General features: G+C 41.4%; 1 protein-coding gene across 1 annotated transcript in view; it reads right to left on the reverse strand.

Moving 5' to 3' along the window:
• LOC109936605 (protein NOXP20) overlaps window positions 1-19,344 on the reverse strand; it is a 39,454-nt gene extending 20,110 nt beyond the window's left edge. The window contains exons 1-7 of the mRNA XM_048601103.1: window positions 19,217-19,344; window positions 12,461-12,868; window positions 10,083-10,167; window positions 8,100-8,213; window positions 5,618-5,718; window positions 4,738-4,872; window positions 2,910-3,050 (exon numbers count right to left, since the gene is read on the reverse strand). Of these exons, the coding sequence (XP_048457060.1) occupies window positions 2,910-3,050; window positions 4,738-4,872; window positions 5,618-5,718; window positions 8,100-8,213; window positions 10,083-10,167; window positions 12,461-12,856 (972 nt within the window). The 5' untranslated portion in view covers window positions 12,857-12,868; window positions 19,217-19,344. The remainder of the gene's footprint in view (window positions 1-2,909; window positions 3,051-4,737; window positions 4,873-5,617; window positions 5,719-8,099; window positions 8,214-10,082; window positions 10,168-12,460; window positions 12,869-19,216) is intronic.
• Window positions 19,345-24,250: the final 4,906 nt, after the last annotated feature.

Consider the following 24,250-nt stretch of genomic DNA (forward strand, 5'->3'; position numbering starts at 1 on the left):
GCCTCTCTGCTCCTATGATGCTGCTTGGCCTGCTGTGTTCGTCCAGCGCTGCACCTTGTTGTCTCGGATTCTCCAGCATCTGCAGTTCCTACTATCTCTGACTCAACTTCATTTTGTCCCCACATTATACTCCATTTTTCAGATTTTTGCCCAATCACCCAGCCAATCTAAATCAAGTTCTTCATGTTTACTTCACAACATGCTGAATGTCATAGTGTCGCCTGCTACCATGTCTTTGCTTGCCTCATCTGATTTAAATGAGCAGGCAAGGGCATAGGAACAGAGTCAGTCAAAAGTGGAGCAAGGCTGGAGTGTGATGCAATACTGTACACTTGACAGAATGAGTGCAGCTCCAACTACACTTGAAGTTTGACAATATCCAGGACAAAGCTGCTTGCTTGATTGTCACCACATCAACAAATATTTACTCTCTCCACCATCAATGCTCCATAGCTGTGGTGTTTACCATCTACGAGATGCAATGCAGAACTTCAAGGCAGCTCCTCAGACAGCACCTTCTAAACTCATGAACACTTAGAAAGACAAGGTAAGCAGATACATTGGAACACCATCACCTGCAAGTTCCCCTCCAAGTTGCTCACTGTCCTCACTTGCAAGTATATCGCCATTCCTTCCATGTTGCTGGGTTAAAATCGTAAATTCTTTCCCTAACAGCATTGTGGGTCCAGCTACACCAAATGGACTCTAGCAGTTCGAGAATACAGATAAACATCATCTTCTCAAGGACAAATAGGACAGAAGAACATAAGAAATAAAAGGAAGAGTAGGTCATTTCGTCGCTCAAGCCTACCCTGCCTTCAACAAGATCATGGTTGATCTGCCCCAAGCCTCAGCTCCTCTTTCATGCCAGCTCATCATAGGCCTCAACTTTGAAAGATCTATCCACTTCCTCTTTAAATATTTTCAGAGATCTAGCCTCCACAACTCTCTGGGGTGGAGAATTCCATACATTCACTACCCTCGGAAAAGAAGTTCCTTCACATCTCAGTTTTAAATGCTTGTTCTCTCAAACTTTAATTATGTCCCTGATTTTGTAGGTTATAAATGCTGGCCCAGCCAGCAATGCCCACATTCGATGCATTATTTAAAAGGAATGTTCTAACATGCCTTAGCGGCAAATATTAGACAACAAAATCTCTCACATTTCAGAGGACAGCAGGAAGCTTAGATTCCAGGATAGTTTGAGCTGGTGATGTGTTCATTAAAATTAATGAGTTTTTATCTAATGAAGTAGGAACCACCTGCCATCGTCTGCCTCTCCTGTGCTGCTTCAACTGTATTATCTGACATAAGCTTACAGCTGAGACCACCCTCCAACATAAAACAATGTATTGTTTCAGTTATACAGGGCACTGGTGAGACCACACCGCCAGTACTGTGTGCAGTTTTGATCTCCTTCTTTTAAGAAAAGTTTAAATACATTGGAGGTGGTTCAGAGCAGGCTTACTAGATTTATACCTGGGATGAGTGGAATGAATTATAGGATAGGTTGGACAGGCTGAGTTTGTTTCCAATGGAGTTTAGAAAAGTGAGAGGTGACATGTTTGTAGTGTATAAGATACTGAATAGTCTTGACAAGGTGGAAGCGGAAACAATATTTCCTCTTGTATGTCAGTCCAGATCTAGGGGTCACTGTTTAAAAATTAGGAGGCCCCCTTTTAGGGCAGAGAGGAGAAAGTTCTTTTCTCAGAAGGTTGAGAGACTTTGGAACCTTACCTTAGAAGGTGGCAGTGTTGAAATCATTAAATATTTTTAAGGTGGCTATGGCTAGATCCATGACAGGCAATGGAATCAAAAGTTACTAGAGGGTTAGATGGGAAAGTGGAATTCGAAACACAGACAGATCAGCCATGATCTTATTGAATGGTGGAGCAGGCTCAAGAGACTCAATGGTCTATTTTTGGTCCTACTTATATATATCTCTAGTGAATTAGTCAGATTCCTGACATTCCAAGAGGCTTGCTAAAATTTAACTGATAAAATCTTACTGTAATGGGCTCATAATGAACCCATGCTATTATCATGTAGCTCATTAATAATAACAAACCTGTTCTGAGGTGCCTCCCTTCAATCCTCAGGAAAATGGTAGAGGGCAGAATGGAGGTGCCTTTCTACCATATTGTGTCTGTTCTCGTCTCATTGAGGCCAAGAAACTCATGCCTGAAGCTTGTGTTTCTTACCTATTCAGGGAAACTATCTTTCAGCATCTGCCCAATCAAACTCTGCCAAGATCCTGTGTTGCAATAAGATTACTTTTTTTCTTTTAAACTCCAGGGAGTAAAGACCCAGTCTACTCAAGCTCTCATTCAGAAATCACTCTCTTGGACCTTTACTACACCATCTCAATGGCAAGTATTCCTTAGATAAGGAAACCAAAATTATGCACAATTATCCACATGTGGTCTCACAAAGACATTGTACAATTTTAGCAAGATCCCTTTACATATGTATTCCAACCCCCTAAATAAAAGTGAACATACCACTTACTTTTGTAATTCTTACTGAATCTGCATAGTTACTTACCATGTTATTTGCATGGTGGCACTCAAACCTGTCTGAATATCAACATTTAGGAGTTTTTCACTATTTAAAATATATCCTGCACTACTATAACTCCTAACAAACAATTTTTATTTCTAGACAAAATTCCATGTGTCACCCTATTGACCTCTTAACAGTCTACATGTCTTTGTAGCCTCTTTGTGTCGGTCTTAAAAGGTGATTGATCCATCTAGCCTTGGTTCATTGTTAAACTTGGATATATTATTAACTAAGATAAATTAATATAGATTGCACATCATTGCGGTTAAAGAATCAGAGAGTGAGAAAGCCAAATAAAGAAAATGTTAAAAAAACAAGAATAGGACTGTGACCTTTTCAACACTCACTTTTATCTCACTCTCATTGGACAGAATTTCCAAAGCTTCCAAATGTGATAGACCTTGAAAGTCATCAAACAACATCCCATAGTGAGCAGTCTTCTCAACAGTAGTTCTTTGTTTCTCCTTTTCTTTTGCTTCCCTTAACATCTTTTTGGAAACAAATAATTAATTAAATATATATTTAACAAATTAGGGTTTTTGACTCATACAAATATAAATCAAATATCAATGTCAAGTGAAACATGCACATTTCATCGTATGGTGTGTAACTGAATTGTGAGGTCATTACAAAAAAATGCAAGATTTAATTGACAATGCTAAGTTAAGCAATTTCTCTGAGGCTCAAACACCAATGGGAAATCAACTGTCTAACAATGGAAGTTAAGCATTGCTTTAAATCAAAGGAAGTGGTTGATCAGAATACCAGAAAAAAAATGTTAAGTATGAAGACTGAAGGCAATTGAGAAACCAGCAAAGGTTGACCAAGAAAAGGCAAAGGAGATTTTGAATGTACGTGAGAAATAAAGGTGGACTGTAGAAGCACCAGGGACCCAGATTCGATCCCACCCTCAGACGACTGTCTGTGTGGAGCTTGCACATTTTCCCAGTGTCTGTGTGGTTTTCTTCCGGGTGCTCTGGTTCCTCCCATAGTCCAAAGATGTGCAGTTTGGGTGCACTGGCCGTGGTAAATTACCCCTACTATCCTGGGCTGTGCAGGCTAGGTGGATTAGCCATGGGAAATGCTCCAGGGATTGGGTAGGAGGGTGGGTCTGGGTGGGATGCTCTTTAGAGGGTCAGTGTAGACTCAAATGGCCAAATGGCCTGCGTCCACACTCCACACTATGTTCTAAGAAAAGGACTCAAGGTTTCTATGTTCTAAATGAGATATTAAACCCAGATCTCATCAGGACACTCCGATGTGTATTAAAGAAAAGAGAAGTCACTTGCAATATATTGAATAATATTCATCTAGAATCATAGAATTTATGGTACACAGGGAGGCCATTTAACCCATTGTGTCTGTACTGGCTCCCAAAAAAAGCTATCTGCTAGGACCATTCTACAGCCCCATCTCCATAGCCCTCTAATTCATTACTTTCAAATTAATATCCAAATTCTTCAAAATTTCATATGGAATCCATCTCGACCACCTTCCCAGGCAGCGCATTCCAAATCCTAACAATTCTCCGAGTAAAGAAGTTTCTCCTCATCTAGCTCCTAGCTCTCTTGCTGAGTATGAAATTAAAGTAATTTGTAATGATGGGGTGTGGACAGTAGCTACTAAGCTCTTAGGGCGTCATTTAAATATCTTACTAAATTGGGTATTATTAAAAAATTGAAAATCCAGCTACAGGTGAGAGATGTAAAGATGCAAATGAACAAGCTCTTTGCTTTCTTCAAAGAGGGAAGCCTTCCCTTTTCTTGTGTTGTTGCAACATCTAACACCAATATCTAAGACAACAGTTGAGATCATCTGCTTTCATTCTTTAGTCTTGTTCTGAAAAGGGCACTAGAAGCCGAGCTAATTACTGGCTCTGAGCAATTATTGAAGTCAACAATGGAAACAATGCAGGTACATAAGGTTGTTGCATCAGTCTGGGGAACAGTATGTTGGTGCTCCTGAAAATTCTGCTACATGCCGTGTAGAGTTCTATATGCTAACATGATCAACTCATACTAACATAGAAATGAGTACTAAAACAGTGGCATGTTTCTGAACTGATGGCAAGCTCCCCGATGAGAACAATAAAAAATTAAGCTATGTAATCCAGTTTAATAATGCTACAGTTGGTTTTTATTAAAGTGTAATTATTGGAAGAGGTATTCTTAATACCTGGGACAAAGTAGCAGTTCGATGTATTAATATTTTTGTTTTCTTGAATCCAGGGTCACTCTCTGCAAGGACATTCATGGTCTTCTTGCCAATAAATTCTAGTGCATCCAAGCCACCTGTGATCACAGTTTTACCCTAAATAGAAACCATGGGAAGCAACAAGTAGTATGTATCATTATTCACCACTTTTACAGTTGATAAATTTGCTACAGCGAATACGGATTCCTATTTCAGACATGTTCATTAGACTGGCAAAAACCAAAAGAACTGCCGATGCTAGAAATCAGAAACAAAAATAGAAATTGCTGGTAAAGCTTAGCAAGTCTGGCAGCATCTGTGGAGAGAAATCGAATTAACATTTCAGATCCAGTGACTCTTCCTCAGAATGTGTGTGTTCTGAGGAAGGGTACCTGGACCTGAAACGTTAACTCTGACTTCTCTCCACAGATGCTGCCAGACCTGCTGAGCTTTTCCAGCAATTTCTGATTTTGTTTCATCAGGCTGATTACGGATTATAAATCCACTTACAGTATTGGATCCTTTCTAGAACAATTCATGCATAAGCTCACTACGTGGAAGCTAGTATTTGGAACTCTACACAAATGCTGCCAGATCTGTTGAGTTTCTCCAGCACTTTCATATTATTTCAGATTTCCAGCATCTGCAGTATTTTGCCTTTGTTATGGAAGCTAGTGTTATCTGATGTGTTTGAGTATGAATGCCTTTATTTCAGTTGGACTTGAAAAATACTATGTAAATGCATATCAATCCCTTTTAACAAAATGAAGCCAGACTAGAAGTAGTTTATTAAGAAATAAATCTTGCATGAAGATTACAGTATGTGCTTCCCATGCTAACCAGTTTGCCTCATTTCACTTACTGTGCTTTGAACAACATTAGAAATTGTTGAAAGCATGCCACGAGATCCAGCAATGGGGGAAGAGGGTGGAACATGTACAGAATCGGTTTCTTCTTGTGGATCTGTTCAGGAAAGTCAAAGAATTTACTGAGATTGCAACATCTCTCAATAATTACAAGACTTGAAACTGCACAATTCCATCAATTTATTTAAACTATTTTCTACAATAAATACAGCAGATAGACAGAAATCATTTCCTAATCCTTTTCACCATATCTCAGTCTCTACAGAGCCTGACACAGAAAATAGGTTGAAATTAAACAGGTATTGTTGAGACTAACAAGAATGTGACAATGTTTAATTTTATTTAAAAAAAATTTTTGGTGCATAGCATTTGACAGGGACTCTTATTTCAAAAAGAAAAATGTGATCATTGTCCCAAAATAAGCCATTACTACATGTCTAAAGCTAGGATGACATCATGTTCTGCTCCACCATTTCCAACAGGACCATCTGCTGATGAGTTCCTGCAGGCAGATTTTAGGAAGCTAGGAAATAAATTGAAAAGTAGGACCTCACAGATGTTTGTGGGAAAGAAACTGGCATATGGAAAGAGTATCATTTAATGGTAGTTACCACATTTCAGTTACATTTAGGTGTAGTTACGGAAAATCATAATGCTAGACAAAGAATAAAAAATTCTCGTTTGCGAGAAAAGCTAATTTATTAAACGCTGAGGTTTGATTTGAACTAGAAACAGTTACCTGGAGATAAAGCAATGTGATAGTAGTTGGAGGCAAAGGGGAGATAGAGAGGTTCAGAACAAATATGAAACTGCTTAAAAAAGGGGGAGACTATCCCACCTGAAATTCCCACTTTCTCCCCATTGTCAAAGAACAATCAGCGTAGGACAAAGCAGAAAAAGGAAAAACACGTAACAGATATCAACAGCTATAAACTGCAGAAAATCTATAAGAGCACAGAATGTGCACTGAGGATGTTAAGAAATTAGGAAAGCAAAGAGAGGGCATGAAACTACATTGACAGATAAAATCAAGAGAAACCTAAAGATGTTTTATGAATATATAATGATCAACAAGATCACTAAAGAAAGAGTAAGTTCCAAAGAAATGTCACAGACCTTATTATGTTAAGCTGCTTGCCTTTCTACAAATGCTGCCTGACCTGCTGAGTGTTTTCAGCATTTTATATTTTTGTTTCTGATTTCCAGCCTCTGCAGCATTTTGCTTTTGCATTAGTGTTTTGAAACAGTCCAACGGAACAAAGCCATGTTTGAGAATTTCAACGGCAGATGAATCAAGACATGAAATGAATCAGGCAATGTTGCAAAGGTGGAATAGGTGGTCTACATGATGATACTGATTTGTGGTCAAGTCTGACACCAAGGTTGTGAAAAGTATGGTTCAGGCTTAGGCCTTTGCCAAGAGGCAGCATGGACGCCAGCAAAAAGAGTTCAACTGGAGAATTAAGATTAACGGTTTTGGGGAAAGTTTCACTTCACTCATTAAGTCTGAAAGTCAGACATGCAATCTAACAATATAGACACTTGAGGAAATGTTAGAGAAACAGAAGATACTGTGATTAAAAAAATGGCACAATGCATGCATGGATAGTGCAGAAGAACTTTGAATGAGAGGTATAAAGCGTGGAACAAGATGAGATGTTTAAAGGGGGAGGAACTATAATAGAGGAACTAGGAGACAGACAAAAGTATGACCTTAGGATGGAAAGGAGAATGGCAGGCAGACCAGGTCAAGGGGTCAGTGGGCTTTTTAAGAGATATCAAGGGAGGCCCTCGCGGAAGCCATAGGGTAGTTCGGGAGGGATTCAAGCCTGTTACAACAGCAGGAGACTAGGAAAGATGAAAGCTGTAGGATTAGTGTATGTAGGGTAGAGAAATGATAAATAATCATGATGATAAGAAGGCTTAAATAAAAGGGAAACAGGGAAACGAAGGGCGAGAAACAAAAGTTATGGGCTTGAATCCGGAGCAGTTCCTAAACATGCTCACAAAAGAATGCAGGAAAATGAAGTCATATAAATGCCGATAGTTGTACTTTGAAATGCACAAGTAAGACACAAGAGGCAACATATGGAACATTCTAAACTTAAAGTCAGAGCCCTGATAAACTGATGCAAGCTGGGTAGTATTATTGATAGGCTGATGTCTAAATGAGTGAGGTCAGAAGCTATTCAACAGGCAGAGCATTGATGTAAGTATTTACAATAATTTAAATATTCGCTATGATCGGCTATTGCTGATGCTGTATGTCTGCATGAGGACAAGACAGTCAATGACGCCTATAAGAATCCCCAAGAAATCACTGCTGAAAAATCACAAAGACAAAACACTTTTGATGAGACCACCAGAAGATATAAAATGCTATTTGAAGTAATCAAAATCAAGGAGCCAGCACCTTACCAAAAAGAGAAAGGGAGAAAACAGGCAGGAAAAGAAAAGGCAACTTTCTTTTTCAGATACCTGATATTGCTGTAACTTCATTTGGCTCAGGCAGTGTCGTCTCCTCAGATGTTTGGGAACTGTGTATTTTAAGGGATGCTTCTGCTTTCTCCATTACGGTGCTCAGCCCATGACCTGCAATTGAAATTATAAGTATTAATTTGTTTAAGATACAGATAATATTCTCTCCTTCAAAGCATATTACACAAAAGAAAAAAAAAATCAATCATTCTTTTCCATGTATTAAATGTTACTGAAAAGGAGTTTTAAAATCTCTTATCAGTTATAAATTGGTTATCTGATTATTTCAAATAGAAATTAAATTAAATTAGTGCAGCAGACTAATGTAATTAATCTTAACCATTAGTAGACCCACTGCCAGGGTCCTCTGAATGTCACTCCTCTGGACGACTGTCAAACACCTAAAATTATCCATTCACAAACTTAGACAGTCCTATAAATTACTAAATACCTGTTGCCAGCGCTGAGCCTCTCAAATTCTTGTGATCAACCTCATTGTCTGCAGAACCTAAAGTACCAAGCCAAATCTTACCACTTTGACACATCAAACACATGTTAACCCTTCAAATAATGGGTGGGAAGTAAAAATGTTAAAATTTTCAAACCCAAACCAAGCCTGTGTTGATCATGTCCACCTTTGATTATTTAAATATGATAACGTGATCATGGTCCTTCAGATTTAACATTTATTTGAAGCTTAACTCTAACTGGCTGCTTTCCTCTGTTCCAGGGAAACCCGGCATCTAAAGTAGGAATTACTGGATGCAGCAGCTAATAAACTAAATACTACCTGCTTCAACCCACCACTATACCAGCACTCCGTTCTGCCTCCATCAGTGATCCCCTAATCAGTCCTTCCGATCAATCCTTCCCGAGCTATGGCCTCAGATCTTTCTCTCCCGAAGGTCCTTCTAATCTCCTCCCTCTCCTGACCCAGCAGCATCCTGTGGTCCTTCTGTTTTCGTGTTCTCCCTTTTCCATTCCTTTACCACCGTTTAGAATAGAATAGGATAGAACTGCAATTTATTGTCACTTGTATTTAAGACAATACAGTGAGACGTGTAAATGTTGCCACAGTTCGGCACCATCTTAATTACAGATATTACAAAAGGAAATAATGATACAAAGCTAGGACAAAGTTTATCTTTTAATCCCCCCATAGCCCCTGGAGTTATGAAGCAGCTATGGGATGCTGCTGCTAAAGCAAGGATTTCTGGACCGGACCCACCACGTTGCCACTGCCAAAGCTGACACAACAAGGAGGATCAGAACAGACCCACCAAGTCGCTAGCGCTAAAGCCGTCACTCAAGCCATCGCCACTTCAGTTGCTGCCCAAAGCCGTCACATTGCTGCCACAGCCACAAGGAACGAATCGGAAACACCACGCCGCCACTGCCACTATGGCAACCGCTGAAACCGCCACACCACTGTCAGGAAGAACAGACCAGACCCACCAACGACAAAGCCTTCAATAAAGCTGCGGCCACTATGGCCATGGGGAATGGACATCCGGATCCACTACACTGCTACTGCTGCAGCAGGCCCTCCCAATCGCCATCCTCCATCGCAGCCGCAGAAAAGAAGGAAACATGAACTTTGATAGAAAACAAAAAAGAAGAAATGAAGAAACAAAACAAAAAAAACAAAATAAAGAAAAAGAAAAATGCAGCCAGCCACGTGAGTGAAGCGGGAACATAGGGATACAGAGCCCAAACACTTCCTACCCTGCAACCAACCTCTGAACACACTGAAATAGAAGCAAAAGATGTTAGTCAGGTTCTGCTGTCAAATTTCAGGAAATTGCAGGACCCAAAAGAAACATACTTCCATGTTTCCCAAACTCAGAACAGTACCTCTCCTTTGCTGAGCCACAGAGCTACAGGATTAAAACAGTAACCTATAAAGTCATTGGACGTCCTGTTGGAAAATCCATAGTTGACATACTTTTAGTTCTTGTCGGCACTTCACTAGATGACACTTACCAACAGTTGCAGTTGCTGTGGACAGCAACGATTTCCCCCAGGTTCCCCAGGATCCCCAGGCTTTTCTTTTGTCAGAAGTTGATTCCTGTAGAATTCATGCAAAAAGTATTATATATTAAACTTATTACGTTTGGTTTGTTACTGTTGCTGCTTAATTCTGAGCGGATTTCTTGGCAGTTTTCCGTTGCATTCTACTCTCAGGGGCACAGTGAGGAGACAAGTTACAAGTTTAGCTCAGCTGGAACAGAATTGAACTTAAACTTGTTTGCAATATTCTGCACCTTAGCCATCAAGCTAACTGAGCTAATGATCACACATTTATTTAATAGCACAAGCCAGTTGAGGTTCTTTGACAGGACGCAGTGTAACTAATATCTAATTTCATAAAATGGCTATTAGTAATAATAGACAAATAATAGTTACACTTTATTGATTTTACAAATTAGGCCACATTTAATTTCAAAGCAGGAATTTTGGCTAAGAGGTTGACGGAAAAAGTACATTCTTGATGCAGAAGTGCCGAGGGACAATCCTGCTCAGTCTCCTCCTGAGCTCTGCACCACCATACATTCAAACAATTTGACTCAATTTGCATTTAGCCCCAGTGATAATCTGCTATGGTTCTGAAGACTTGGGCATGGATTTTATGTGCTCCTGCTGCACATGTTCTGCCAGGGGAGGGGGGGGTGGGGAACCAAATGCAGCAGATTGGGTCCTGCTCACTCCACAATATGCTAGGTGGAATTGGCAGCCCACCCTACATATTTAAATATGTAAAGGTTGATTAGACTTATGAACAAGTCTCCTGATTTGAACAATACATTGCCTCAGCATAGTACAAATGCCAAGGGCTCTTGTGACTCAATGGTACTCTCCCTGAATCCAAGTCCAGGTTCAGGTCCCACTTGCCCAGAGGTGTCACAACATACTCAAACTAGTTGTTTAAAAATAATTTCAATATAGCTAGTGTAATTTCAATATAGCATGTGGGTGGGAGTGGCCAGGTTGTTTTTAAAGTCCTACACAAGAAAAGATGGGGGGTGGTGCATGGAACAAAGACGCAATCAACATAAATGTCATGCAGCATAACTAAAGTATTTTAATAAACTAATATTTGATACCAGTTAGATACATAATCACAGAATGCATCACAAAATGGATGTCTTGCTATGTTAAAAACAGAAGCGTGACCCTTTATTGCTCTTCATCAATAAAGTAGATGTAACCTGTCAATATTTCAACTGGTGTCAAATAATCATAGGAAGGCTTTGTAATTTAATCCAAATAGAAAACACTGATCATACACTAAAAGCAAAACACTCAATGATGAAGACATGTAATAATCAACTAGCAGAACATTTTATTATCTTGGGAAAATGAAATTTAACTGGTCAGCATTAGGGAACCTAATCAGCCTCATCACATGCATGCCAGTGAACAGGGTGAAAGTCAGTGTTCTCGATCCTGATCACATGGATAATGCTGAATTAAATGCAAACTCCTGGAACATCAGAGGCTGAGGGATGACCTTATAGTAGTTTATAAAATCATGAGGCACATGGATAGGGTGAATAGCCAAGATCTTTTCCCCAGGGTGGGGGAGTCCAAAACTGGGGGGGCAGAGGTTTAAGGCGAGAGGGCAATGATTTAAAAGGGACCTAAGGGGCAACTTTTTCCATACAGAGGGTGGTGCCTGTATGGAATGAGCTGCCAAGTAGTGGTGGAGGCTGATACAATTAAAAGGCATCTGAATAGGAAAGGTTTATAGGGATATGGGCCAAAAGCTTACAAATGAGACTCGATTAATTTATGCTATCTGGTCGGCATGGACAAGTTGGAACAAAGGGTCCGTTTCCATGCTGTCCAGCTCTAGGACTCTATAAATAATTCCTAACGTGCATGCAATTCTTTGTTGGTTTGGAGCATCTGTGAAATTTTAGACTGGATTGAAATCAGACGAAAGCCAATCAGAATTTTGTAAAGCATTATCAACTGCTTGCCAATATATAGATAGCATTATTGCCAGATGGAAAACCTTTATTAGTTAAAGATTTGTTCAGTCTTTTTAGAACGTTGTTCAATATATACATTGACAATGTAAACTTTAACCAAACCAGATGATGACTTAATAAAATATTCAAATAATTTATTATGAAATAACTGTACTGCCTCAGTTTACATTCTATTCAATCATCAGTGGTACAATACCATTCTAGTCATCGTGAAAAATGCTTCTCACAAAGAAAAGAAACAAGAATAATTCAAGCATAATACTTTTGTCTGCAAAATAACCCACAACGGAGGCTGGAGATTTGCATGCTAATGATGAATAAAATTATTCTGGTTGTTCAAAATTAACTTTCAAAGATAGTACATACCTCAACAACATTTTCCTCTGTTGATGCATGTTCATCAAACACCTGAAATCTGATGGATTCTGGTTCAAGACTTATTGCTTCCTTGCACCCAGCAGATATGTTAATTGTTTCTTCTGTCAACACAGAATCATTTGCTGCACTCTCTTCTAATGGATCACTTGGCTTAGGTTCATCCCCAGCCTCAGTATGGCGTATGGTGTCTTGTTGGATGGAGCTCTTATTCTCAATTGGCACTAGATTGGGGTTGGACACCAAAGAATCACTCACTTGTGAAGACGCTGCAGTGGCTGGAACTTCAGCATCATTTCTAGATGGTACACTGAACTCATCTTCCACAGACAAGCTTGCCACTGCAGCTGAAATATCACTCCTTGTGCCATCCTCTACCTCAGACATTGCCAATCATATCTGTCAATAAAATGTTTAATTATTATTGCTTGCATTTATTGTCTAATCTCCGATAAATGAAGACAGTTGAACCATTTAAAACACAAATAAGCAAGGATTAAAATAAAATTACAGGAGTGTACAATGGCTGGAATTTAGGCAAGACCCATTTTGGGCTGACTATCGGTCAGAGGTCAATTTCACAGCAGAGACCCAAGAGTATCAAGTGCAATTTGCTGACATCGCTGTTTGATGCTGGGTCCTGGGTCAATGTATCTGACTCTGAGGGACCACCCACTCCGCCTCCTAGACGTTATTAGCAGTTTACGCTGGGCTGTTTACTGAAGGCACAGGAAAGCAGTACAGCTCCCATTAAATCCATGAACTACCACTAAATTTTGATAGGCATTATGGGTGCCAATTGGCTCACTGATTAGCCCAATTGACATCCCACCTCCAGCAGCTAGGAATATCATGTCAGCTCCTTCTGGCTTTCCACCTAATTCAGGGATGTTTGACGGATTTTCCCATCTTGATGGCTTGCACTAATTCCAGCATATTGTCCTGATCACAATACCGGCCTTTCCAAGTATTGCTTAGCTGGCTGGTCTAACTCATGGACATCTTCTCATGCAGGAGTACCATTCTCTGTTAATTAACTGTGAAGCATCAACAAGTGGTGCACAAAGAACTCATTAGACAGGTTGTTGTTTCTGGACTTTGTGTGTGCTTAGAAATTACTTGGATACAATAAAGGGAGGGCAACTTTCCTTTTTTTTTGTTTCCCCCACAGCAGTCATTTCAACACACACTCGGACGTCCATCTGAGTGACACCATGTTTGAATCTCTCCAATCAACTTTCTGCATCTTTCACAGTGCTAAAAGAGACCTTATTAAAGTCACAAAAGACCTGGCTTGATGCTGAAAAAGACTGTTGGAATGATGGAGTGTGTGGTGGACATCACAGCCAATGGCTGTGACTCTGTGACAGTGAGACTGACTTTATCTAGGAGATAGCAAGAACTGCAGATGCTGGAGTCAGAGTCTTACTCAGTGTGGAGCTGGAGGAACTCAGCAGGTCAGGCGGCATCAGAGGAGTAGGAAAGCTGACGTTTCGGGTCGGGACCCTTCTTCAGAAATCCTGCTCCTCTGATGCCGCCTGACCTGCTGTGCTCCTCCAGCTCCACACTGTGTTGTCGATGCTTTTGATCTTTTACACTCTGTCTTTATCTAGTTAGTGAAAGTTGAGGGTCTGGAAGATATTGAAGGAGGAAGTTTGGCAAGTTGTTGCAGAGCATTTGAACACAGTAGAGTTTAGATTTAGATTTTTATTGTTACGTGTACTCAAGTACAAAAGTACAGGAGTACAGGAGTACAGTGAAAAGTGTATAATGTCACTTCACAAGGCACCATCTTAGGTACAGGTACCTAGATACAGAATCACAAGAACAAGCTAGAAAGAAAGAACAAAGTTAAAATCCAAACATTACAGTAATTCCTAGTTATAAGTAGAAAAATAAAGAAATAAAGTTAAAAGTCAAACATTACTGTCTTTTGAAGTGTTTAGCCATGTTGGGACCGCACTTCCTAGAGGGGCTTAATCTCCTCCTCTTTGCCATGCTTTCCCCAAACAGTCCATTCTAGGACTCCACACCAGGCCTAATATGCCGGTGCCAAAGCAAATGCTGCTCCTGTTGATCCACCCAGAGTATTGATTCGGGCTTACCGCATTGCTGCAGCAGGCCAATGCGACTGCAAATGCTGCTTTCTCTATAGGTCACAAGGGCTGCCTGCCATTGAAAGCTGATGCTACTGCCACCACCTCAAGTACTGCACTGGGCCCACCAACATCAAAGACTCCCTGCTCCAGTGCCAAGACTCGCTGCTGGACACACAACCGCTCTGTCGCAAGGTCCCTAAAGGCTCGCTTAATACACACTCCTGTTATTATGTCAGTGGCACAGGAAGTGAAAGCTTAGAGTGATGAATAGGCTGCTTTGGCCTGGATGATTGTCAAAGTACTTGCGTACTATCTGAACTGCAGTCATCCAGTCAATGGGGAATATTCCATCATACACCTGACTTGTGCATTGTGGATGGAAGACAGGCTTTGGAAATACAGGAAATGAACTATTTATTGCAGAATTCCCAGCATGTGACTAACTCTCACAGTAGTATTTGTATGTCTGGCTCAGTTCAGTTTCTGGTCGATGGCAACCTTCAGGATATTCATAGTCCAAACCTGAAAGTTGTCCAGGTTTTACTGCGTTTGGGCACAAACTCTTTAAGTACTTATCTGAGGAGTTGTGAATGGTGCTGAACTCTGTGTAGTCATCAGTGTTCATCCCACTTCTGACCTTGTGATGGAGGAAAGGACATTACTGAAGCAGCTGAAGATAGTTGGACCTAGGACATTACCCTAAAGAACTCCTGAATGATGTTGTACAGCTGAGATGACAGACCTCCAATTACCACACTTGCATCTATTCATGGTAGTATTGGCAGGAATGACTATCACAGAGTCCTTGTGAAGACAATGTCCCACCTTAACGGTGAGAATGCTCTCCATTGTGCGCTGTGGCACACCATTATATGAAATAGGACAGATTCAGGACAGATCAAGCAGCTCAAAACATGACATTTACCAGGCACTATGGGCCATCAGCAAAAGCAGAACTGTATTCCACCACAATCTGTAACTTCTTGTTGGACAGCTGGGTAACAAATACTGTATTGCCAAGTATGCCAACATGCCATAAAACAAACAAAAGCTCCAATCCTCCAATTCGGATCTTGAGCATGATTTGAATTAATATACAGTTAGGATTATGCCTTCAGTTGCCGGGGTTGCAAATACTGAAAAGTCCTCTAGAAACCTCCTGAGTTTTAACTTTGTTCCTTTAAGATGCTTATTAATAACTACTTTTTGGTATCTCCTTGTATGGCTTAGTGTCAATTTTTTTTTGATAATGTTTCTGTGAAGCACGTTGGGGAAGTTATATAAGGAAGGTACTTATACAAGTTAAGGTTTTCAAAAAAGTAAGTTAGAGTCATAGAGACGTACAGCACAGAAACAGACCCTTCAGTCCAACTCGTCCATGCCGATCAGGTATCCTAAATTAAACTACTCCCATTTGCCAGCAGTGGGCCCATATCCCTCTTAAACCTTTCCAATTTATATACCCATCCAGATGCCTTTTAAATGCTGTAGTTGTATCAGCCTTCACCACTTCCTCTGGCAGCTCTTTCAACACGCACCATCCACTGTGTGGAAAAAGTTGCCCCTCAGGGCCCTTTTAAATTTTTCCCCTCGCACCTTAAATCTATGCTGTCTAGTTTTGGACTTGCCTACCCTGGGGAAAAGATCGCGACTATTTACCCTATACATACCCCTCATGGTTTTATAGACTTCTACCGGCACGGTGGCTCAGAGATTAACACTGTTGCCTCACAGCGCCAGGAACCCAGGTTCGATTCCCCTCCTCAGGCGAATGTCTGCGTGGCTTTCCTCCGGGTGCTCCGGTTTCCTCCCACAGTCCAAAGATGTGCAGGTTAGGTGGATTGGCCATGCTAAATTGCCCATAGTGTTCAGGGAGGTGTAGATTAGGTGGGTTATAGGGGGATGGGTCTGGGTGGGATGCTCCGAGGTTCGGTGTGGACTTGTTGGGCCGAACAGCCTGTTTCCACACTGTAGGGATTCTATTCTATTCCATTCTAACAAAGTCACCACTCAGCCTCTGATGCTCCAGGAAAATAACCCCAGCCTTTCAGCCTTTCCCTACAGCTCAAACCCTCCAACCCTGGCAACATCCTTGTTAGTCTTTTCTAAACCCTTTCAAGTTTCACAACATCTTTCCAATAGCAGGGAGACCAGAATTGAACATAGTATTCCAAAAGCAACCTAACCAATGTCCTGTACAGCATAACATGACCTCCCAACTCCTATACTCAATGCACTTACCAATAAAGGCAAACATACCAAACGCCTTCTTCACCACACTATCGACCTGCAACTCCGCTTTCAAGGAACTATGAACTGAACACCAAGGCCTTTTTGTTCGGCATCACTGCCCAGATATCATTAAGTGTATAAGTCCTGCCCCAATTTGCCCTACAAAATACAGCATCTTACATTTATTTAAATTAAAACCCATCTGCCACTTCGTGGCCCATTTGCTCATCTGCTCAAGATCCTGTTGTACTCTGAGGTAACCGTCTTTGCTGTCCACTATACCACCAAATTTGGTGTCACCTGCAAACTTACTATCCATACCTCCTATATTCACATCCAAATCATTTATATAAGTGACAAAAGGCAGTGGACCCAGCACTGATCACAGGCTTTCAGTACAAAAAGCAACCGTCCACCACCACTCTCCTACCTTCGAGCCAATCTTGTATTCAAATGGCTAGTTCTCTGTGTTCCATGTGATCTCACCTTGCTAACCAGGCTACCATGAGGAACCTTGTCAAACACCCCAACGAAGTCCATATAAACAATATTTACCACTCTGCCCTCATCAATCCTTTTCTTCAAAAAAACTCAGTCAAGTTAATGAAACACAATTTCCCAAACAAACCATGGTGACTATCCCTAATCAGTGCTTGCCTTTCCAAATGCACGTAAATCCTCTCCCTCAGAATCCCCTCCAACAACCTACCCACCACAGACGTCAGGCTCACTGGTCTACAGTTCCCTGATTTTTCCTTACCACTGTTCGTAAATAATGGCACCACATTAGCCAACCTCCAGTCTTCCGGCACCTCACCTGTGACTATTGACAATGCACATATCTCTGCAAGGGCCCAGCAATCACTTCCTTCGCTTCCCACAAGGTTCTAGGAGAGACACCTCATCAGGTCCTAGGGATTTTTCCACTGTTATGTGTTTGAAGCCATCCAGCACCACATCCTCTAAAATATGGACATTTTTCAAGATGTTGCTACTTATTTCCCCATGTTCCATATCTTCCATATCCTTCTCCACAGTAAACACCGATGTGAAATACTCATTTAGTATCTCACCCATCTCCTGCGGTTCCATGCATAGACGGCCTTGCCAATCTTTAAAGGGCCCTATTCTGTCCGTAGTTAGTTTCTTGTCCTTTGGATTCTCCTTAACCCTATCTGCCAAAGCTACATCATGTCCCCTTTTAGCCCTCCCTGATTTCCCTCAAGTATACTCCTACTCTTCTACAGATTGCCTAGAATGAACGAACACCCAGGACATATTCTATTTCCCAGTGTTCCCCAAGTCAGATAGAACACAACAAACAAATCTACTGGAGATTGGTTACAGTGAGTATAAAACTTCTAAGAATGAGAGGCCACAAATTTAAGGTGATTTACACAAGGAAATAAATCGCAAAATAAAACTCTTGCAGAGCAAGTGATGCAGGTCTGGAATACACTGCCTGGAAGTACGGTGTGGCAGATTCAATCAAGGTATTTAAGAGAGTAATAGCGAATATTTAAATAGAAATGACATGCAGTGTTATGGGAAAGGATGACAGAATGGTACTAAGTCATGATACCCATCCAGAGAACTGCTGCAGACAAAATGTACTGTATGGCTTCAATCTGTGATCTTTACGGATGAGACGTTTCAATTAATAGGATAGACTAGAGACGTTAGAAACAAAACCAGAAGTTGCTGGAAAAACTCGGTAAGTCTGGCAGCATTTGTGCAGAGAAAGCAGAGTTAACATTTCAAGTCCAGTGATCCTTAGTCAAACGCTTCCGTTTTTGTTTCTGATTTCCAGCATCCACAGTTCGTTGGTTTTTCTAGGGAAATTTTCCTTGAAGATAAGCTTAAAAATCACAACAGTCCTGGACAGGGTAGATGGGGAGAAATTGTTCCCACTAGTGAAATTACGGTGGCACTGGTCGCAAAGTGTTTTACAGAAGAGGCAAATGCGAAGTGAGAGAAAACAAGAACTTTTTCACATAAGGACTGGAATGCATTGCCTTGTAGTGTGGGGGAGGCAGGTTCAAATGATGCATTCAAGATTATTTAAGTAGCAATGCTCAGGGTACGGAGAAAAGGCAGGAGATGGGCAATAAGCCAAAAAGTTCAGGAACCAGTGCAGACACGACGGGCCGAATAACCTCTTTCTGCACGTTATGGGTTCTGTGACATAGCTAACTGTGAAGTAAAATCAGTCCGTGATTAGGAACACTCTCGTCACTCCTACCCCCACCCTTCCTCAGGTGTACGATGCCCCGGGGTGAGAGAAGCTCCCCTTACTGCTGCTGCTTTCCCCAGATCCAGTCTGGATTCCTCCGGTCGGACAATGACCGCTCGAGGCCTTTACCGCCCTCTCCACCAGCGTCCGTTACACTTTAAACCCGGGGGGCTCGAGACTCACCTGTCCACGCGCACTACTTCGCCCCGCTCTCTCTTCCTCTCCCTCACACACTCTTACTCCCCGCCCTTCGCGGCGCCGCCACGTCGACAACATACGGACCCATCCTAGATCCGGAACCTTGTAGCCAGGGCGGCGCGGCCCACCGGAAAATAACAACCCACCCAACCTCCAGCCCATGGGGGAACTTGTTTGGTGTTGCACTCGCGCTGAGTGCAGAATTCCGTTTGTGATTTTGAGTGCGGACTCTCTCCACAGATGTCATCAGCACCCCTGGTATTTTTGTTCTGATTAAGTCATGCCTGTTGTCCCGGCTTCATCATGGTTATCTACTTGCACAGGCAACTTCCTCATTTTCAAATCTGCAACTTAGCAGGGACTAATAACCTCTCACTATTTACTGTCAACGCAAAAACTGAGTGTTTTAAGTGCAACATTGAAGAAGGATTAATGTCCACAGTGCAAAGCCGAACTTCCCACCGATCCATGCAAACCTTGTTTATAATAACACGCAAGGTAAATTTTAGCACTTGATTATTTCAATAAAGGAGTTGACCCTCAGACTGGGTGCCGATGTTCAACAAGCATGCAAAAATGCTAATGGCGGTTGGTCTTTATATCAAGGGGAGGAAGTCTTACTTTGAGTTTCAGGCATATTTGGGCAGATCCCATCTGGAGTACTGCGTTTCAGATTTGGCAACGGGAACTCAAAAGTTATATTGACCTTGGGAAGAATGAAGCTCAGATATACCAGAATGATGCTGAAGTTTACAGGGATAAATTTTTAGGACAGATTGCTGACATGTAACTTCAATTCCCTTTGTCTGTTGTGGTTTGGTTACAAAATTCTGGGTTCTAGTTCCACTCCGAGATTTAATAACAAAAATCGAGGTCGGCACTCCAGTGCAGTTCCAAGGGAGCGTTCCACTGGCTAAGGTCCCATATTTTAGAAGAGATATTAAATTAAGTTCCCGTCCCGCTGCTTGATTGGATGTAAAATATGCCCATTACACTATATTTAAAATGAGCAAGGGATTTCCCGCCCCCTTGACCTGTCCGTCCTCCCTGGACTGACCTATCGCCTCCCTACCTCTCCACCTACACTTACCTTTACTGGCTCCATCCCCGCCTCTTTGACCTGTCTGTCTTCTCTCCACATATCTTCTCCTCTATCCATCTTCTATCCACCTCCCCTCTCTCCCTATTTATTTCAGAACCCCCTTCCCCTCCCCCATTTCTGAAGAAGGGTCTAGGCCCGAAATGTCAGCCTTCCTGTTCCTCTGATGCTGCTTGGCCTGCTGTGTTCATCCAGCTCTACACCTTTTTATATCAGGGATTTATCCCGGGTGTGTTGACCAATATTTATTCTTCGTTCAACATCGCAAAGGAAAGACATCGATCATGATCACATTACTGTGTGTGCAAGTTGCTATGAGCATGCGAATTACTGTGTTTTCTACATTATAACAACGACTGCACTTCAAAAAGAACTTCGTTGGCTGTAAAGCATTTGAAACATCTAGTCATCATGAAAGGTGCTACACGAGCGTAAATATTGGTTGTCATGGTTAATTGAATTTTAAATTGTACTGCCTGCTTTCGTGAAATTTCAACCCATGTCCTCAAAGTATTAGCCTGATTCTCTACAATACTGGTCCAGTAACATTATCACTGTGCCACTGTCACCCTCGGTGCCTAGGTTGATGCCAGGTGGACCTAGTCTTTTTTTGACTTTACAGTGGTGGTACTTTACTGTAACTGAGTGGCTTGCTAGGCCAATTCAGTGGATCATTGTAATCATTTGATAGTGCAGAACTTGATTATTGCTGAACCAACCTGTACCCACAAACCCAAGTTTAGTGTTATAGACTCATCAAGCAAGGAAACAAAACCTTCATCCCAACCCATCCACGGCAAACAGCTTTCCTAAACTGAACTAGTCCCATTTGCCTGCATTGGCCCATATCCCTCTAAACCTTTCCTATCCATGTATGTGTCCAAATGTCTTTTAAATGTTGTGATTGTACCCACATCTACCATGTCCTCTGGCAGTACTCTCTATATGTGCACAACTCTGTTTGAAAAGGCTGCCTCTCAGACCCCTTTTAAATCTTTCCAAGTCCACCTTAAATAACTCTTTGCCCTCTCACCTTAAACCTATGCCCTGTAGTTTTGGACATCCCTACCCTGGGATGCCGCACCTAAATTAGATGTAATTCTGAAGTTGGATAACATTTTCTACATAATCCTGGATGTTTGAAGAGTTATGCTAACAACTTATTTAGGATTGTCAGTTGGGTCAGCAGTATGGCACACTTGGCATATCCTGGAAATTAGATATATATTAGTACAGTTGGTGCAGTTCTTTACAGACAAAGAATGTGTACAAACATTGCGCAAGTATCAGTGCAACAAAATAAGTGTCATAGATTCTCAGGTTCATTTGTTAGGGCGGCACTTTGACCAATAATCTAACCTGCTTTGTTTAAAATTTAAACAAAGTTTGGCAATTACCTGTCAGTTATCTTTAAGCAATGTATTCTCCATGGCAGTGAGGGGGTGCAGGGTGATGGGTGTTGGGAGGAAAGGAGGCTTTTTTTATTCATACATACACAGGATGAGGGTATCGCTGGCATGGCCAGCAATTATTGCCTGTACCTAATTGTCCACATTGCTGTGGGTTTGAAGTCACATACAGGCCAGACCAGGTAAGGACAGCAGTTTCCTTCCCTAAAGGACATCAGTGAATCAGATGGGTTTTTCAGACAATCAGCAATGGATTCATGGTCATCATTAGACTCTTAATTCCAGATTTTTATTGAATTCATATTCCACCATCTGCCATAGCCAGGTCCCCAGAATGTTACCTGGGTCTCTGGATTCCACTAAGCTGTCACTTCCCTGTTGGGTCTATGGGAGAGAGATCTTGGTCAGGACTGGGGTTTGTCAGATCCCTACGGTGAAGACGATTGTTGCCTGTTCTGGGGAGGTGTGGAAGGTTTCAAGTTTTGGTTCTGAGCGTGGGGAGGGCAGTTTTGGGTACTGGAGGAGTGGATGGATCATGGTCTGAAGGAGGTGTTGTTGGGGTGTGTGAGGTAAGTACATCTATATTCACAGTCAGCGCTCTGAGTCATATAGTTATACAGCACGCAAACAAACCCTGTGGTCCGATCTGTCTGCACCGACCAGATATTGTAAACTAATCTAATCCCATTTGCTAGCATTTGGCCCATATTCCTCTAAACCCTTTGTATTCTTGTACCCATCCAGATCCCTTTTAAATGTTGTATCCACCTCCACTACTTCCCCTGTTATCTCAACCCAAACACGCATCACCCTCTGCGTGAAAAAGTTGCCCCTTAGGTCCCTTTTAAATCTTTCCCCTTTCACCTTAAATCTATGCCCTCTAGTTTTGGACTCCCCTACCCTGGGGAAAAGACCTTGACTATTCACCCGACCCATTCCCATCACGATTTTACAAACCTCTATAAGATCACCCCTTAGCCTCCAACACTCCAAGTGTTGCACAAATGTTCAGAAGAATGGACATATTGTGAAACTGGTCAACTTTTAGACTGTTGTCTGACAAATCATTGAAGGTAACAACCATAAATTTGAAATCAGGGTATTCCCTGATTCCACTTTGTCGTCACACTTTCATCCTTGTTTGGTGCAGAAGTGAAATATTTTGATATCAGTCACACTATTGTATTTTCCCAATTCATAATCAGTTGTCTTAGTGATTGCTGTCTGATCAAATGCATGCCACTTTCACAATTCCTCTTCTGGAAATTTGCTTTCCAGATGGTCACGTAGCAGTTGACTAAATTGAAAGATTGCAGCAGTGTCCACATCAGTGTTGAGAGGAGCCAGAACCTTCATAACTTTATCACTCCGATAGACACTTCCTAGATACTGAGTCTTCAGTTTATTGATCTTGGCTTTTGCAAATTTCAAAGCTTCAATTGTTTCAAACAGCTTCTCCGTAAGAATATGCATAGTGATGCCAGTTCACCTAGAACATTGTTCAGAACTTTTGATGGAATGTGATACTGTGGCTTTGTGAGATTTCAGGCAATATTTGTTTATTGGATTAATGCACTTATTCACTTGCTCTGTGCAGTACTCGATCAAGTACTCAATGCGTAGTTCCGCATTAGTGCACTCACTGCAATGTGTGTTGACAGCTCTCTCACTGCATTCAGAGGTTGAAATGCCACTGTTTCACAGTCTGTGACTTCGATAAAATCTTCAAATTGTCCTTTCTTCACATTGTATAAACTGTTCTTGGAAGCGTTTCAATATCTTGTGTCCAAGCATCATCTATTCGCTGGTCCTCTTTGACCAACGCAGTGCCGTTCCCACAAATGTTTGACTTTTCATAGTAAGATTACAGGTACTCTAGTTTTCTTTGCTCTGACAGAAGCTCTGTCTGCCTTCTGTAAATCAAGGCCACTGTTAACAGAAAATTTGCTTGATGTCACACTTGAGGCACTGTCACAAGCAGTCAGTTTCAAAATTCCTGCAAAGCCAGTCTTTTTTAGCAAGTTCAGATTCTGGTTGAAATGTGATCAACATTTTTTGTACTGAAATGTCCATACTTCTGTCTGAACTCACCTTTAGCATTTGCAATAGAGCTAGTATACATATGACATTACCTGCTTCATGATAAGTGAAAATCCCATCGATTTGTATGTTCTGGAATGCCATCACTGAATCCTACAGCATCAATATACAGACAGTTACCATTGACCAGAAACCTAATTAGATCAGTCCATAAGTGCATTGGCTACAAGAGCAGGTCTGGGGCGAGGAATTGTATGGCAAGTAATTTGTGTCTTTACTCTCCAAAGATTGCCCAACATGTAATAGATACTAATCAGGATTGTGGTAGAATACTCTTCTTTTGTCTGAATGAACACAACTCCAAAAATGCTAAGCTTGATACCAACCAAGACAAAGCAATCTGCTTGATTGGCATTCCATCCAGCAGCTTAAATATTCATTCCTCCATTACTGATGCACAGTATGTACCAT

The sequence above is a fragment of the Rhincodon typus genome, chromosome 1 (assembly GCF_021869965.1).
Source record: "Rhincodon typus isolate 14 chromosome 1, sRhiTyp1.1, whole genome shotgun sequence".
NCBI classification, from domain to species: domain Eukaryota; kingdom Metazoa; phylum Chordata; class Chondrichthyes; order Orectolobiformes; family Rhincodontidae; genus Rhincodon; species Rhincodon typus.